This window comes from Carlito syrichta, unplaced genomic scaffold (assembly GCF_000164805.1).
Source record: "Carlito syrichta isolate Samal-C Ts95f unplaced genomic scaffold, Tarsius_syrichta-2.0.1 Scaffold111565, whole genome shotgun sequence".
NCBI classification, from domain to species: Eukaryota; Metazoa; Chordata; class Mammalia; order Primates; family Tarsiidae; genus Carlito; species Carlito syrichta.
Window position 1 is genome coordinate 261,628 of NW_007055661.1, and position 16,395 is coordinate 278,022.

The following is a 16,395-nucleotide window of genomic DNA, read 5'->3' on the forward strand; positions in this document are numbered from 1 at the left end:
GCCTTCCAAGTAGCTGGAACTACAGGCACGCGCTACCACGCCCGGCTCATTTTTTGATTTATTGTAGAGATAAGGTCTCGCCAAGTTGCCCAGGTAGGTCTCGAACCCTCAGCCTTAGGCAATTCACTCACCTCAGCCTCCCAAAGCATGGGATTACAGGCTGAGTCACTGAGCCCGGCTTGGATCTCTTTTATATTCTAGAGTTCCATATCAATTTGAGGTTGAGAAAACGGAGCTTGAAAAGCATTAGTATAAAAGGTATACATTACCAGCAAGAGCTTGCATCTCTTTCCAGCTAGAAATGCTTCTGGGATGTGGCCAGGGAAGGATTGGGTCCGCATCGGTCACCCTTCTCCTGTACTCAGAGACTGAGAAGTGTGGGTGTTACTTCTGGGAGCTGGGAGCAGGTGGAGGCGAGGATGCTGCCAGCTGCGGAGGAGGCCACGGGGATTCTGCAGCCTGCCCACAGCCCTCCTCGCTGCTTCCTCCTGGAAGCAGCCATGGGTACCACCCGCGGTGAAACTCTGTTGGCTAGATAATCCCCTCCAGAGCTGAGAGCAGGAGCCAGGGAATACTGTACCAAATACATTATATAGGCACTGAAGCCAGGAAGACCCCATCACAGAGATGTGCGTGGGAGGAGCTTTGTAGACAAGAAGCCCGTGTTCCCATCACAGAGCTGTGATTTCCAGAAGACAGCGGAGCTAAATTTGCAAATGTGTCCTGAGAATGGTGTTGATGCCCTTCCATGGTGAGGGCTGGTGTGGTGGGATTTGCCCACCACAATTCTGCATCCAGTTCACAGATGGATTTTGCATTCCAGAGGAGCGTCTTCATTCTGAAATTTGATCAATAGGACAGTTATTTCAGCGATTTCATTCTAGTGCAGAAATTCCCCTTTGTCCTGTTCTCTGGCCTTGCATTAGTGTAGTGTGTCCCTGTGCTCCAGGCTGTCACACACACAATGGGTCATATGTGTGGTGAACAATGTGGACTAGCACCAGCATGCCAGGGCAGTGGGGGCTGGCAGGCACAGCCCATTCCATCCTGGGGAGAGCAGGGAGCCTACAGCACTGTAGGAGGGAACAGGAATCCAGGGAGACTCAGAGGCCCCGTGGCAGCAGGGGTCATGCTTGTGCTTTGCTGTATAAAAACACTCTCAAATGTATAGAAAAACTGCAGTCACTGACTCTCCGTAATGCCAGCATTCTACTTCCTCTCCCCTAAAGTATTGAAGATATCCCAGAAAGCTGGATGCCTGTGAAGTGCGTACTTTCTGCATTCTGAACGGCTCTTTTGTGCCTGCTTTTCTCATAATAAGCCAGAGTAGGAAGAACATTCTCAGGGACAGGGTCAGGGGTAGCTGCCTCACCTATTTATCAGCGGGTGGAAGGAGCAGTGCAGAGGGCAATGTCTGTCTGTGCCCGAGGGTTTACTTGTGTAGTGTTTTCAGGGCAGGAAGTTATCTATCTCATGCTAGTTACAAGACAGTCCACATCCCTCTCCTCTGCCTTGGAATCAACCTCAAGGTCAGGGTGGGGAGCCCTGCCTAGGCTGGAGGGCCTTAAAGCCCCCTCCACCTACCCCTGCAGCCCTTGCTTAACTTTACCCTGGGTTTCAGGGAGAAATCTGCCCCCATATCTAGATAACTGCAGATAAGAAAGAACAGAGTCTCAAATCCCTGGCATCACAGAGAAGCCAGGTAATGACCTTGTGGTAACTCATGTTGTCATGACATTGATGGGATAGACTGAAAGTCAGCCGTTTGGGGTGATCTCCACCTTCCCCTGGAATCTCAAGCAGTGCCCGAGGTCAGGTTTGGATGGGGAACTCTTACAAGTACACACTGAAGCCAGGCTCGGTGGCTCAGCCTGTAACCCCGCACCTTGAGAGGCTGAGGTGAGTGGATTGCCTGAGCTCACTGGTTTGAGACCCACCCGGGCAACTTGATGAGACCTCATCTCTACAATAAATCAAAAAATTAGCCGGGTGTGGTAGCGTGCGCCTGTAGTTCAGCTACTTGGAAGGCAGAGGCGGAAGGATCTCCGGAGCCCAGCAAGTCGGGGCTGCGGTGGCCAGGAGCGTGTCACTGCAGTCTTGGTGTCAGAGTGAGACTCCAACTCAAAAAAAAAAAAAAAAAGTACACACTGAGTGTGTGAGGATTCAGGAAGTTCAGAGGCCCCAAAGGCTTCCCAGGAGAAGGGCTGTAGGAGGGCTCCGAGTCCTGTGAAGTTACCCACCTGTGACACCTGCCCGTGTACACATACCACTCAGCTGTTACTCGGGAAGGGGTGCAGGGTGTGGAGAGGCACAGACGTATACAGCAGCTCACTGCCAGGAAGCCCTTGGCCAGGCTGCTTGACCTGTGCAAGTGATGAGTGAGGAGGGCACACACAGAGTTAAGCCCCGCTCTGGATTCACCTGCCTTCTCCACAAAGAGCTCACAGCGCCTCCACCGAGAGATCTGAGCTGGCTGGGCCACTGGCAGACGTGACTGTGCTGGCCCACAGCATAACCTGCCCTGGCAGGGAGTCGTGTGTGTCTCAGAGGAAGCAGGATCTCACCCACTCCACGCCCACAGACATCTGTTCACATCCCGGTGCTGCATTTACTGTCTGGGTTTCCCTGGACAAGTCACTCCCTCTTTCTGTGCCCCAGTTTCCCATCTACACTGGAAACCACGATGTCTACCTCACAGGAAGCCCCCACGCAAGGCCCTCCCCCGTGCCTGGTGCGATCTAGGCATGGCATCAGCCAGGTCCCTTTCCCAAGCCTCTGGCTCCTCCCCACTAAGGTTCATGTGCTCTGACGGGGTTGCTATTTTGTGTGGCTTTAGACTCTGACTGCTCGGCCTTTCTCCCAGAACAAGGAGAGAGCATTGCTGCAGCCTCGCCTGGCATGGGCCTCCCATGGGGCTGCTACTCAGTGAACCCAGAAGGATTTCTTGCCTGAATGAGTGCATGCACGAACAAGCAGAGCATTCTCCTTGGCTTACCATCTTAATAAGATAAACTCCTCACTGGGGAAATACCATTGTAAAGTATAGAAGAAATGGAACTGTCACTTGGAACAATGTGAAAGCACATATTAAAATCACGGAGGGGTTGCCCTTCCTTCTAGAGGGCCCTCCAAGGGATTGGGAGCATGACCTGCCTGTGGTGTCCCAGAGGGATGTCAGTGTAGCCCACAGCCAGGTGCACCCTGAGTCCTGATGGGGCTGGGGTCAGGCATGTGTGTCATCTTTGCAGACTGTGACAGGAGTGGCTACTGTCTGGCCCTGGCCTCCAATTCCCCCAGGACCCAGATGCACCCTCAGGACCTCGGTCCCCAGCGCCATACTCTGCAGTAGGAGGCACTGAGCAGCGCTGATCCTGACTGTGCCTGTGGTATCCACCTTACCCAAGGTGCTGAGTTCCAGCTGTAGGTCCTCCTATGACCAGAGATGGCCAGGTCACAGAGGGCCTAGATGGCCATAAATATCAGAAAGAGGGCTGCTGCTGCATGAATATCAACTAAAACACAGTGTGAGCATGATCGTGCCTTTATCCTGAAATCAGCCAGCCCAGCCTCTCCCCAGAAGGCACAGGAGAGCCCAGTCTCCTGTGCAGTCTCCTTCTGAGGGTCCCCAGCTCCTTGGTGATGGTCTGTGGGTGGCTTGAGTTCCTTCCACGCTCCTGCACCCTCCATCAGAAGCAGACCCATCCTAGCACTCCCAAAGAGCCCACCCAAAAGCCCTGACATTGGCTTTCCTCAGTGCTGTCCAACTGTGGGCACAGCAGGGATCTGTGAGGGAAAAGTCACCTAAGAAGGAGGAACTGGTCCTGTGGAAGTGGCCCAGGTGTGTATGTCTATGTCTGAGATGGAGACAGTGGCGTCAGCTGCTTCTGCCTGGGATGGCTGGTACCCAGACCTGGTGCAGGTGGTCCTGCACAGAAACCCTCCAGTGTCCACCTCAAGGGGGGTGTCTGTGTGGTCACCCCCTTGCCCAGAGCACCGAGGGTCCCAAACGGTCTGGCCTGCCTCTGTTGACTCAGCTTTGTTTTGAAGAGTGTGGTGAGCCTCAGGGCCACCCCCCTGTGCAACTGCCCTTCCTCTACTTTACCTCTCCCCGAGCAACAAAGGGCTTGATTATGATTATTTTAACTTCAAAGTCCTTCTGGTGGGCACAGCTTTGCTCAAAGGGCAGTCAGAATCTGGGAAAATATCTGCACCTTCTAAGAGTGTCATCAGGACACCAGAAGTACAGTGATAGTCAAAAACCAAGGTGGTGTTAAGCATCATCTTTTCAGGAAATTTAAATACCTACAGCAAGGTAGTCTAAGGCAACTCCTTTGCTCCCATTTTTGACTCCTTAAGGAATCTTCTCAGACATGTTTTTCCTGGTTGTCCTCTTCTGACATTTAAATACTGCAGATATGCTGTGTATCTGTTTACATACTGTGTGACTCTGTGCCGCATATGCAAAAGAGTAAAATAATTTCATCCCTGAGAACACAGGGTCCCCCCTGAAGGCTCTGCTTCTCCCATGGAGAGGGCATCAGAGTCTAGGGGATAAAAAAGTGATTCTACCAGGTCCAGTATATCATGGGGTAGACTTGGAGTAGCAGACAAGCCTTCCCCATACCAGGGCCTCAGGATGGTGGGGAGAGTGGCTGGATTTAGCAGACAAAGTACACGGAATATTTAGTTCAACTTCAGATGAAGAGATAATTTTTTAAATAAAAGTATGTCTATGTAATATTTGGCCATCATTTATTATATGTATCTTCTCGTAAGGATATGAAGTATGATTTTTCATTAGCAGGACAAATGTGCACCTCCATTTAATGAACCAGACAAAGGGGTCCAGATCACTTTTGATGAGATTTTTGTTTTCATGAGCTTCTCATTTTCGAGAAAGGAAGTAAAAAGCAGCCAAAAATATGCATTTTGATGAGGCTCTATTTTACAATAACAGTTAAGTTGCACTTGGATTCTATATGAAAATGTGTGCACCATTGCAAGTGGTGAAACAGACAGGAAGTGGATCTCACAGCATTCTGTGCACATGATTCTTACACCCCCGTGTCTCCCCACTCCAACCCAGATGACGCCAGAGGACAGCATCAACAAAAGATCCGAAGCAAAACTCAGAATTACCTCAACCTGTATGCGATGGAAGGCCTGCGCACCCTGTGCATTGCCAAGAGGGTGAGTGGGTGTGACCCCAGGGGGTGCGGGTACAGGTGACCACCCCAGCCGTGTATGGCCCTGGCACAGCACTCAACAGTGTCTCCATAGGTTCTAACCAAAGAAGAGTACGCCTGCTGGTTGCAAAGCCACTTGGAAGCAGAATCATCCTTGGACAACCGCGAGGAGCTGCTCTTCCAGTCTGCCATTCGCCTGGAGACGAACCTGCATCTGCTGGGTAACTTGCTTGCGAGCCCGTGTCCTGGGAGCAGTATGGAGTGTGCACAGGGGCCCTGATGGTGGGGGGGACGCGGCTCTAGCTACACCTTGGGCTTGGTAATGAGCTGCCAGTGCTGACACTGGTGCAGCCCCAGCTGGAGGGTTCTTGGTGAGCCCGAGGGGCTTGGGCACTGTCTGCCAGATACCCCTGCCAGTGTCCGCCGAGTCTTTCCTCAAACCTGCATCTCCACCAAAGGAGAGCAAGGCTCTGGCCCTCACTGGATGAAAGGATTTCACCCCTGGGAAACAGGAACTTGTGGGCCCTGGAAGCTGCTGCATTTGCATCTCTAGAATGTTTCACAGATTCAGTGTGGATGCAAAGGAAACAGGCTCATTTTTACTGAAATGTGTCCATAGTTCCTAAGTGTTCACACTGAGATTTAACAAATGATAATTAGTAGTAATGATAAGTTGAGGCATTTATTATAATAATACTTATTTTAATATTTACTGAATATTAATTTCCTATTCATTAAAGCATTTCTCACGTTAGGAGAGTCATTGCATCTGCGCTCTATGTGTCCTCAGAGGACCTAGTTGGAGGATGCTGTCATCAAGTAGTACTGCTCCTCCTCCCCAGAAGCCCGGGGGTTCCTCTTCACTTAGCACAGAAAAGCTGTCATGCACTTGGCCTTGTTTCCCAGGCACAGGAATCGGGATATCTACATCTACGTATCTAATGTCATAGCAATTGATACTTAATAGTGCAAGGTACACCAATCCTCACGCATACTTGCATGCACTTTATAAATATTCCATTTTGCCCGCAGTGTCTTGTAGGAGGCTCTGTACTGCTCAGAAGACCCTGGGTTCCAGACCCAGCTGTCTCATGAGTGGCTTCCCAGGCATGGGCTGAGTGAAGCACCTCAGACATGGCCGTGTCTGTGTTCAGCCTCTAGGCTTTGATTTACCAAACCAGACTTGCGCCCCTTGAGGCTGGGCTCCCCGATAGGCACTGCTGTGCAGGCCCGTGGGTTGTACAGCACTCGGCTGGTTCTTCTGGATGTGCCTGCCCCACCCGTCCCACAGCCCAGTTTTGAACCCTTTACTGTGGGACGCTCTTCCCTGGACACAGCCTTTCTCCTAGACACTCTGACTTCTCAGGTGGGGTGAAACATGTCTCCTGGTACCTTCTCCCACTGGTGCTGGTTCCACTTCCTGGAGAGTGCGGGCAAAATCTCTTTCCTCTTCCTTGACGATCTGGGGACACATCTGTGAGTTGCCAGGCTGCCCTTCTCCAGCCTCCCTGCTCTCAGAGTCTGAGAGCCCCAACTCGGTCGTCTAGCCCCGACGACGCCACTTGCTGCCCCTGTGCTTGGGCACACGGCCCAGTGTCCTCTGCTTCCCAGCTCTCTCAGCCACTGGGCGGGGCCAGCCATCGCAATGTCGCAGGCTCCTATGAGGGTGAGAAGAAGGGATGCCAGAGGCGTGGAGCTTGGGATGAGTGCAGGATATGGCACTCTGCAGCTGCGTGGTAGTGGGCCTCTACACCCACTCCAGCCCAGCCAGTCTCTTCTCTAAGCCTTTCTCTGGTGGTCAGTCACCCATCCCCTCCCTTGATCCAGCTGCTGCATCTCTGTTAACATATCCCACACTGTGAACAGCTGGTACATGTCTGACTCTGACTGGACTAGACAGCTGTTCACCTTCCTAGGTCTTTCCACAGGGATTTCTTTCCTGCTTAGACCCTGTGATTTTACTTGGGCAACTGTGTGAACATCTCAGTGCAGGGTGTTATACAAACTCCTGTCTCACTGCCTTCTGTGGGGTGCTCAGTATGCTGGTTACCAAAGTCTTTGATAATTCTGATTCTGCCATGTCCCACTGTCCTCCTGAGGCTGGTTGCTTCCCTCCAGGTGTACACTGAAATGGCTCTGAGATGCATCAGAGAAGCAACCACAGGGCTGCCTGCAGCTGGCGGGGTGTGGGAGCCTGCTGAGGCCTGCTGGCTAGAGCCCAGTCCCTCGCACATCTTCAGGAATACCTGCTGACCTTGTGATGCTGTGCTGATAGATTGAAGTCAGCCAAAGTGGGAGTGTTTACCCCAGAAATAGGCAAATGTGACACACCAGTGTCCCTCCCACAAACCAGCTGCTAACCGCTTAACTGCTCCTGCCACCTGGTGTGCTGGTGTTTCGTAGGTGAGAGCTGGCCTGGAGGGAGCGAAAGCCAGCCCCCACCTTCGGGTCACCACAATGCCAACCATGAGCGGGGCATTCTGGGAACTGTGTTCCGACTCCATGGCTTCATTTTTGAGAAAAGTGAAGTAAGTCATTTATATTTTTAATTTTTTTTTTAATGCAGGATATTACTTCATCACCCAAGCTGGAATGCAGAGTCATGATCATGGCTCATTGCAGTCTCAAACGCCTCAAACTCAAGTGATCCTCCCATCTCAGCCTCCCAAGTAGCTGGGACTATGGGTGCATACCACCATGTCTAGCTAATTTTTAAATTTTTTTGTTTGTAGAGATAGGGATCTTACTATGTTTCCCAGGCTGGTCTCTAATTCCTGGCTTCAAAAGGTTCTCCTCCCTCAGTCCCTAAAGTGCTGGGATTACAGGCATGAGCCATTACTGTACCCAGCCCCATTTTTATTTGTTAATATTCAAAACCAAATACCCTCTTCTAAATCTTTTCATTCGGGTGCTTATCTTAAGTAGCATCGGAGAACCACCAACAGTTAACTTCAGCAGAAAGGCTCACCATTCACATTGTGTTCTTGAAATTTTCTTTTTCATAATATCCATGACAGGAACCCACATTCAAAGGGCAGTCTTCTGCTTGTCTCCTCAGTGTCCCTAGCAGTTTCTCTGAATGTCATCTGAAACTCCTGTTAGTGAATCCTTTCCCCTCCCAGTAAGAGCCGCCTGACAAGACCACGGGGTGTGCAGTGGCACTGACTGAGCTCTGAATACCACCTACTACCAAGTTATGACACTCAGGAATGCCAGCCTCTCCCAAGGATCAGGTCAGAAAGATGGTGGCGATCACTAAAAGTCACATGAATTATATTGCAAGCATGCCACCTTGGAAAGCTGAAGAAAGCCACTGGGCTCCAGATTGTTTTAAAAGGGCTCCTCCCGTGGGTGCATGCTTTCTCCTCAGCTGTAATTCATGCTGAGGTGGCCATCTTTTGCAGACTCCACTCTCAGTCCAATACTATTCTGTGCTTGATTCACAATCACACTACATAGGTGAGGGTCACTGGGGTGACCCAGTAGGGGGCCCATGACTTTGGCCACAGTGCTCCCTAGCTAGATAAGTTACCTTTTCAAGGTGTTAGGTATTTCCTGAAAAGAGGCCGATTCCCTCCAGACTGGAGTTTCCTTGTGAGGCCTTCCCTGTTTTCTTTCTTGTCAGACTTTTTACTGAGGAACCCTGGCTGAACAGCTGTGACAAAAGGGTGGGAGACATAAGGCCCTTCTGGCAGGAAGCTGCCATCTAGAGAAGGGTGGGCAACTGGTGGGGTCATATGCCAAGCCCTTATAGCAGAAGCATTATCCTAGCAAACTGTCGGTCATTTAGTAAGGTTAGCCATTGTTGTGATTATCCCATAATCGGTTATCATCTTTAAGTATGCATGAGCTACTGTGAGCAACCGAGGCAAGCAAGACCATCCCTGTCTCTTCCCCCTGACATCGAGGAATGCATCACGGCAGAAGTGACAATCAGGATGAGCCAGAGACCCAGGCCACACACACTACCCCCCCCACACACTGCCCCCCACACCTCCACCCCAAAAGCTGGGGAGGGAAGAGAGGCCAAGACCTGGGTGTCCAGGGCTGTGCTCACAGAGTGTAGAATGTGACCTGGTTTCATTCCTGAGCAGGCCTGAAGCCCTACACCCTGTGTGGTCTCCTGCAAGGGACTCTGGCCTTAAGCTTCAAAACAGAGGGCAGCCTGGCTCAATGCCCCCTCCTCTTCTCTGCACCCTTCCCAAGTCCCCACTTAGCCTTCTGGAACATTCCCCACATGAGAGTTAGGCCCAGACTGCCTGAGCTCGATGAGAGAAGACCAGCCACCTTCCCCTGAGGGGGTTTCTGGGGAGTTGGTGGGGTTCTGCCTCCTGAGCTCTAGTGGTTACATAAGGTAGGGGTGCCTTAGTCCGTCTGGGCTGCTGTGACAAAATGCCATGAACGAGGGGCTTCAACAACAGACGGCTACTTCTCACAGTTCTGGAGGCTGTAAGTTCAAGATCAAGGTGCCAGCAGGTCTAGTGTCTGGTGAGGGCTCTTGTCCTGGTTTGCAGATAGCCTCCTTCTTGGTGTATTCTCACATGCAGATGGATAGATCATCTCTCTGGTGCCACTTTCTATAGGGACACTGATCCCATCCAGGAGCTCCACCCTCCTGACCTCATTTAAACTAAATCACCCCCCAAAGGCCCCCCACATCTGAATACTGTCACCTTGGGACTAGGACTTTAATCTGTAGGTCTAGGGACACCAGTGTTCAGTCCATAGCAGCATTCCCAACACAGCAGACAACGTGGCACAGATCCTGAAGGACTGATGAGGCCTCCGTCAGGGCTCAAGCCCTGGGGGGAGGGGGCCGGAGCTCTCGGGGAGAACAGGGAAGACAGAAACCATCTCACCAAGTTGTAAATAGATGAAAAATCCGAGGCAGGCCCAAGCACATTTTTTGTGCTGAATAGTGTATTTTCCCCAACGTACTGAGACCAAAAAAAGAAAAATCCACCTCTTGAATTATTTATGTGTGTGGAAAAAGCATATTCAGGATAATGTTGCTTTCAAGAAATAATGGGTTTTTCTATGCAGTCTGTTTTAATAGCAACTAGTAATGAGCATTGTTGAGAGTGAACATTTTGAATTTCGTTCACGAGGAACTTTATATGGGATGGATAATTTTTAAAACTTTTTTATCCTTCAGAATTTCATCATTCTCAACATCCTTTCATGTGCTGTGCTTTCAAATTCTCTGTAGAGTTGCAAGTTAGCTGTGTACTAGTCAGAAGTCGAAGTGCTTTGTTATAAGCACATAATTATGTTCAGTGACTCACAGTTATTCCTACACAGTCTCAAATGAGTCATGTCGGGAGCACTGACTGTCAGAAGTGTCCACCACTGTCCTAAAAGGGTGACTCCTCAAAGCGTGCTTCCAAAAGGGACTTCCTGTCACCTAGTGGCAGACAACTGGCAACCAAGCCCTGAGCAGTCCAGAGACTGTGCAGCACCTGTCTCGGGTGTCTTTCTGTGGGACATTTGTACCCAAAAAGGCTTTGGGAGCATGTGATGGGGTCTCACCCACACTGTCATCCCAGGTGCCACTGGGATTGAAGACCGCCTGCAAGATGGTGTCCCCGAAACCATTGCTAAGCTGCGTCAAGCAGGCCTACAGATTTGGGTTCTCACTGGTGACAAACAAGAAACAGCCATCAACATTGCCTATGCCTGCAAACTGCTGGACCAAGACGAGGAGGCCCTCACCCTGAATGCTGAGTCCCAGGTAGGTGGATTTCCGGGCAGCTCTGCTCCACCTAGGATGGCCTCATTCAACGTGACTCCTGTGGCAGGGCTCTTTGGGAAGCCCACAGGGGAGACTTCCATTTCTGGTGGCTGCGGTGAAGTGGACCCTTGCCCTCTATATTCCTGTTTGTACCTGTGTCATGTTTCTGGGGCTTAAGACATACTTATCACAGCCTTGGAAGATGTGGAATTTGCTGGAACGCACATATGGGCTTTATGAACGCAGAGTTCAGCCTGCTTCTTTCTGACACACTGTCCCTGTCAGTAGTGTCAGAATTTTTCATGAGGTCTCGTGTACCTGAAAAGTGGAGCCAGGACAGTGGTCTACTTGGCCCTGAGCCTCAAGACTGCTGGCTCTCCTGTGGATGCCCCACAGACACTGAGGGCCTTTCATCAGTCTCACTCGTCTCTTTCATTCACGACTCTGTGGGGAGTATCTACTTCATGCGCACTCTGGTCTGGACTACTCAGGTGAGCTCTCGTGTGAGGCGTCTCCTGGCACTGACTCTCAGGTTCACGAATGGGGCAGGGAAGCTTCTCACTGTCTACATCCACTCAATCAACCCACCCCATCAAGAATTGAGGACTGTGCCACTGGGAACCACTTGGGAGTGTCCCTTTCTGAGTGACTTTGGTGGAGAACATTTCTGCTCCCTGAGCTGTGGCAAAAGTCCCTGACCTGTCATCTGGTCTCTGGGGCTCCCACCTCTCAGCATCCCTCTGTGATACACCAAAGGCTGCCTGCCAATGCCCTTTGCCGACATCGCAGAGACACCACTGCAGTCTTCCCTCCAGCCACCCCTCCACCAGTCACATGCACCTGACCCCGTTGTATTCCATGGTCCAGACTCCCACCATCCTGAGACCTGCCCCCTCTTCACTTCCACAGGGCCAGAGCACTCCTTCCTCTCACGTCTTCTCTAGGCCCCCCTGCTTCAGAGCCTGTGCCTTGACCAGGCTTTTTGCAAATGTTACCTGTTCAGGAAAGGTGGAGATATATACTAAAGGGTTTACCTGATGACCTAGTCATTGCTTTTATTCATTTATTCATTTTTTTCATTAACATACGGTAAAATTGGCTTTTTTGGTTATACAACTACATGAATTTTGACACATGCACAGGTTTGTGTAACCACCCTGTGTTGAGGATGCAGGAGAACTTCATCACTCCCAAAACACCCTCACGCACTCCTTTGCCGTCATACGATCTTCCTTCCTTAACCTCTAGAAGTTACCGATCCGCTCTCCATAACTATGGCTTTGTTTTTTCCAGAATGTCGAGTACATAGAATAATAGAGGTTGTAACTTTTAGTGTATAAATTCTTGCATTCAGCATCATATCTGAGATTCATCTGAATTGCCGTATATATGCCCATAGCTTATTCCTCTGTATTGCTGAGTGACACTGTGGTTTGGATTGCCACAGGTTTTACATATCCGTTCACTCGGTGAAGAACATTTGAGTTGTTTCTGGTGTTTGACAGTGATGAGTAGAGCTGCTATAACAGTGCGCAGGTTTTTGTGCAGACGTGTTTTCATTTCTTTAGTGTAAGTGCCGAGGTGTGACTTGCTGGCTCAGGTGATGAGTATGATGAGTATGATAAGTATGTCTCATTGATGAGAAGCTGCCAGCCCATGTTGCAGAGCACTGTGCCATTTAATTAGCACTTGGTGTTGCCGTGGGTTTTCTGCCAGCCATTCTAATGGGCATGTAGTGATGTCTTGTTTTAGTTTGCATTTCAACTAGTGGCTGATGAAGTTGGACATCTTCCATGTGCTTATTTTCCACTTATCTTCTTTGATGAATTGTCTATTCAAGTGTTTTTTCATTTTTAATTGCATTGTTTGTTTTAATGTTCAGTTTTGATAATTCTTTATATATTCTGTACATGAGTTCCCTGTTAGATTATACGATTTGCAAATAGTTTCTCTCTATCTTGTCTTTTTACTCTCTTACGAGTGTCTCTCACAAAACAAAAGCTTTTAATTTTGATGCATTTTGAGTCATCATTTTTTTAATGTTATGAATCATGCTTTTGGTGTCTTGTCTAAGATGTGCCTAACCACGAAGATTTCCCCAGTGTTTTCTTCTAAAAGCACTGGAGTTTAGCATCTTATCTATGAATTCAGTTCATTTTGTGTAAAACATTTTATAATGTATGAGGTGTAGGTCACATGATACCTTTCTGCATATAGTTGTCCAGTTAATTCAGTACCGTTTGATGAATGTATCTTTTTCCCTCAGAATTGTCTAAATATCTTTGTCAAAAATCAATTAGTCATACTTGTGTGGGTCTGTTTCTAGTCTTTCTGTTTTGTTTTGTTGATCTATATGTCTATCCTTTACCATGCTGCATTGATTGGTTTTGGTAGTTTGATTGCTATAGTTTTTTTTAAGTCTTAAAAATTGGTAGTGTGACTCCTCTAATTTTATTCTTCTTATTCAAAATTGTTTTGGCCTGTCCTGCTGGAATTTTTATTTGAATTGTGCTAAATTTATAGATTAATTTGAGAAGTGAAGATATCTTTATTATGTTATCTTCTAATCTGTGAACGTGGTATGGCTCTCAATTTTTTTTAGTTCTTTTATTTCTTTGGTCAGCATTTTATAGTTTCCAGCATACATATCATATACATGTTTTGTTAGAGATATACCCAAGTGCATATGCTTCTCAGTTTATGATGGGGGGTTATATCCCAATAAACCCATTGTAGGTAAATTATCATAAGTTGAAAATGCATTTGATAAACCAATAAACTCATTGTTCAGTTGAAAAGTCTTTAGCTGAACTGTCGTATGTCTGGGACAGTCTAACAGCTTTTTATTTTTTTGAGGTATTGTAAATAGTGTTTTGAAATTTGTATTTTCTAATATTTTTATAGTATAGTTGACCTTTGAACCACATGGGGGATTAAGGGTGCCAAATTCTCCTACTATACACTCAAAAATCTGCATGTAACTTTTGACTCCCAAAAAACTTTACTAATAGCCTACTTTTGACTGGAAGCCTTACTGAGAACATAAACAGGCTATTAACACATATTTTATATGCTACATGTATTAAATATTGTATTATTACAATAAAGCAAACTAGAGAAAAGGAAATGTTATTAAGATAGTCATAAGGAAGAAAAAATATATTTACTATGTAAGTGAATCATCAATGTAAAGATCTTCATTCTTATCATCTTTGCATTGAGTAGGCTGGGGGTGGGGGTGGGTCTTGCTGTCCCAGGGTTGTCAGAGGCAGGAGAAAATCCACATACACATGGAACCCTGCAGTTCAAACTCATTTTACTCAAGAGTCAACTATATATAGAACTATATTGATTTTTGTGTGCTAATTTTGTATTCCATGATCCACTAAGCATGCTTATTCTAAGTTCTAGGAATTATTTTTGATTCCTTGGGTTTTCTATGAGACAATTGTATCATCTACTAAGAGAGTTTTCCTTCATCCTTTCCAATCTATGTGACTTTTGTTTCTTGTTCTTGCCTTATTGTATTGGCTAGAACATCCTAGTATGAGGTTAATAGGAATGGTGAAAGTGGACATCGCTGCCTTGTTTCTTATATTAGGGAGAAAGCATCAGTCTTTTACTACAACGCATAACATTAGCTGTATGTGTTCTGTAGATGCACTTTGTCAGGTTGAGGAGTTTCTTACATAAGAGTTTTTTATCATTATGTTGATAGAATTTATGGATGCTGGAGTTCGTCTAATGGTTTTTCATGGTTTTTTTTTCTTCTTCTTTAGGCTACTAATATGGTAGGTTGCATTAATTTTTCAAATAAAAAACCAGCCTTGTGTTCCTAGGATAAACCCCACTTTTTCGTGATACAATATTCTTTATCCTGTTTGCTAATATTTTGTTGAGGATTTTACCGTCTATATTTGTGACGAATGCTGTTCAGAAGTGTTGTTCTTTCAAACTCAAATTTAATATCAGGATAATGTTGGCCATCTTCTTTAATTATTATTAATAATTTATAAGGCCAACCTCAAATTATTTAGAAGTGTGTATTTCATTTCCAAATGTTGAGAATTACTCTGTGGTCTTTCTATTACTGATTTCTAGTTTAATTCCATTATGGTCAGAGAAATGCTTTTTGTGATTGCAATTCTTTTAAATTTGTCAAAGTTGTTTGTTTTTTAGTGGCCCAGGGTATGGCCTATCTTGGTAAATGTTCATATGTACCTGAAAAGAATGTGCATTTTACGGTTGTTGGCTGGTGTGGTCTACAAATGTCTATTATATTTTGTCAGTAAATGGTGTGTGATTCAGTTCTTGTGTATTAGGTGTCAGCAAATACCAGGTGTTCCGAGTTTCCCTGTGGCATGATGCCCCCTTTGTGTTTAGCACTTCCTTCAGATCAGGCCTTCTAGCAACAATTCCTGCTATTTTCCTTCATCAGAGAATGTCTTTATTTCACCTTCATTCTTGAAGGGTATTTTCAGTGAATACAGAAGATTGAAAAACTGTCGTCTCATGTCCTTCTGGACTTTATGGATTCTAATGAGAAATACATGGTCATCTGAATCATTGTTACCCTGTAACTAATGAAATGTTTTTATGTGGTTGCTTTCGGATGTTTTTTTCCTTTTTAGTTTTAAGTGTGTTTATCATCATATGTTTGGGTATGGATTTCTTTAGGTTTATGCTCTGGGATTTGCTAAACTTCTTGAATCTGTAGGATTATGTCTCTTATCACATTTGGGAAGTTTTCAGCCATTATTTCATCAAACACTTTTTCTGCACTCCACTTTTTCCTCATCTACTGGTAAACTGATGACATGGATGTTAGGTATTTTGGTACTGCCCAAAGGTCCTGGGGCTTTCTTCATATTATTTTTCCAATATTTTACTCTCTTGTTAAAATTGGATCATTTCCCCTGATCTGTCTTTTGAATTCACTGGTTCTTTTCCCTGTCATCTCTGTTCTGTTACTGAGCCTATTCAGTGAGTTATTTAAAATACATTTTATATATAGAATAGTTTTAGATGTACAGAAAAAAATTGTGAAGCTAGTACAGAGACTTCCCATGTCCTCCACACACAATTTATCCTAATATTAATCTTACATTAGCATAGCACATCAGTTATGTTAATGAACCAGCATTTATACATTATTACTTTCAATAGTCCATACTATATTCAGATTACCTTAGTTGTTACCCAGTGTCCTTCTGTCCTGGGACCCCATCCAGAATACCACATCATGCCTCCTTAGGCTCTTCTTGGCTGTGATTCTCAAACTTTGTTTTTAATGACCCTGACAGTTTTGAAGAGTGCCGGTCAGGAATTTTGTAGAATGTCCCTGTATTGGGATTTGTCTGGTGTTTTTCTTGTGACTAATGTGGAGTTATGGGATTGGGGAGGAAGTCCACAGAGGTAAAGTGCCATTCCCCTCACGTCATACCAAGGGCATGGACTGTCAGCATGATGTCACTGTTG

The 16,395-nt window shown here is 46.7% G+C and overlaps 1 protein-coding gene across 1 annotated transcript in view; it reads left to right on the top strand.

Annotated features, from left to right (window-relative positions):
- The window catches only part of ATP10A (ATPase phospholipid transporting 10A (putative)), a 115,459-nt gene that overhangs the window by 81,371 nt on the left and 17,693 nt on the right, over positions 1–16,395 (top strand). Inside the window, 3 exon segments of the mRNA XM_021718381.1 lie at positions 5,087–5,190; positions 5,281–5,407; positions 10,733–10,917. Of these exon segments, the coding sequence (XP_021574056.1) occupies positions 5,087–5,190; positions 5,281–5,407; positions 10,733–10,917 (416 nt within the window).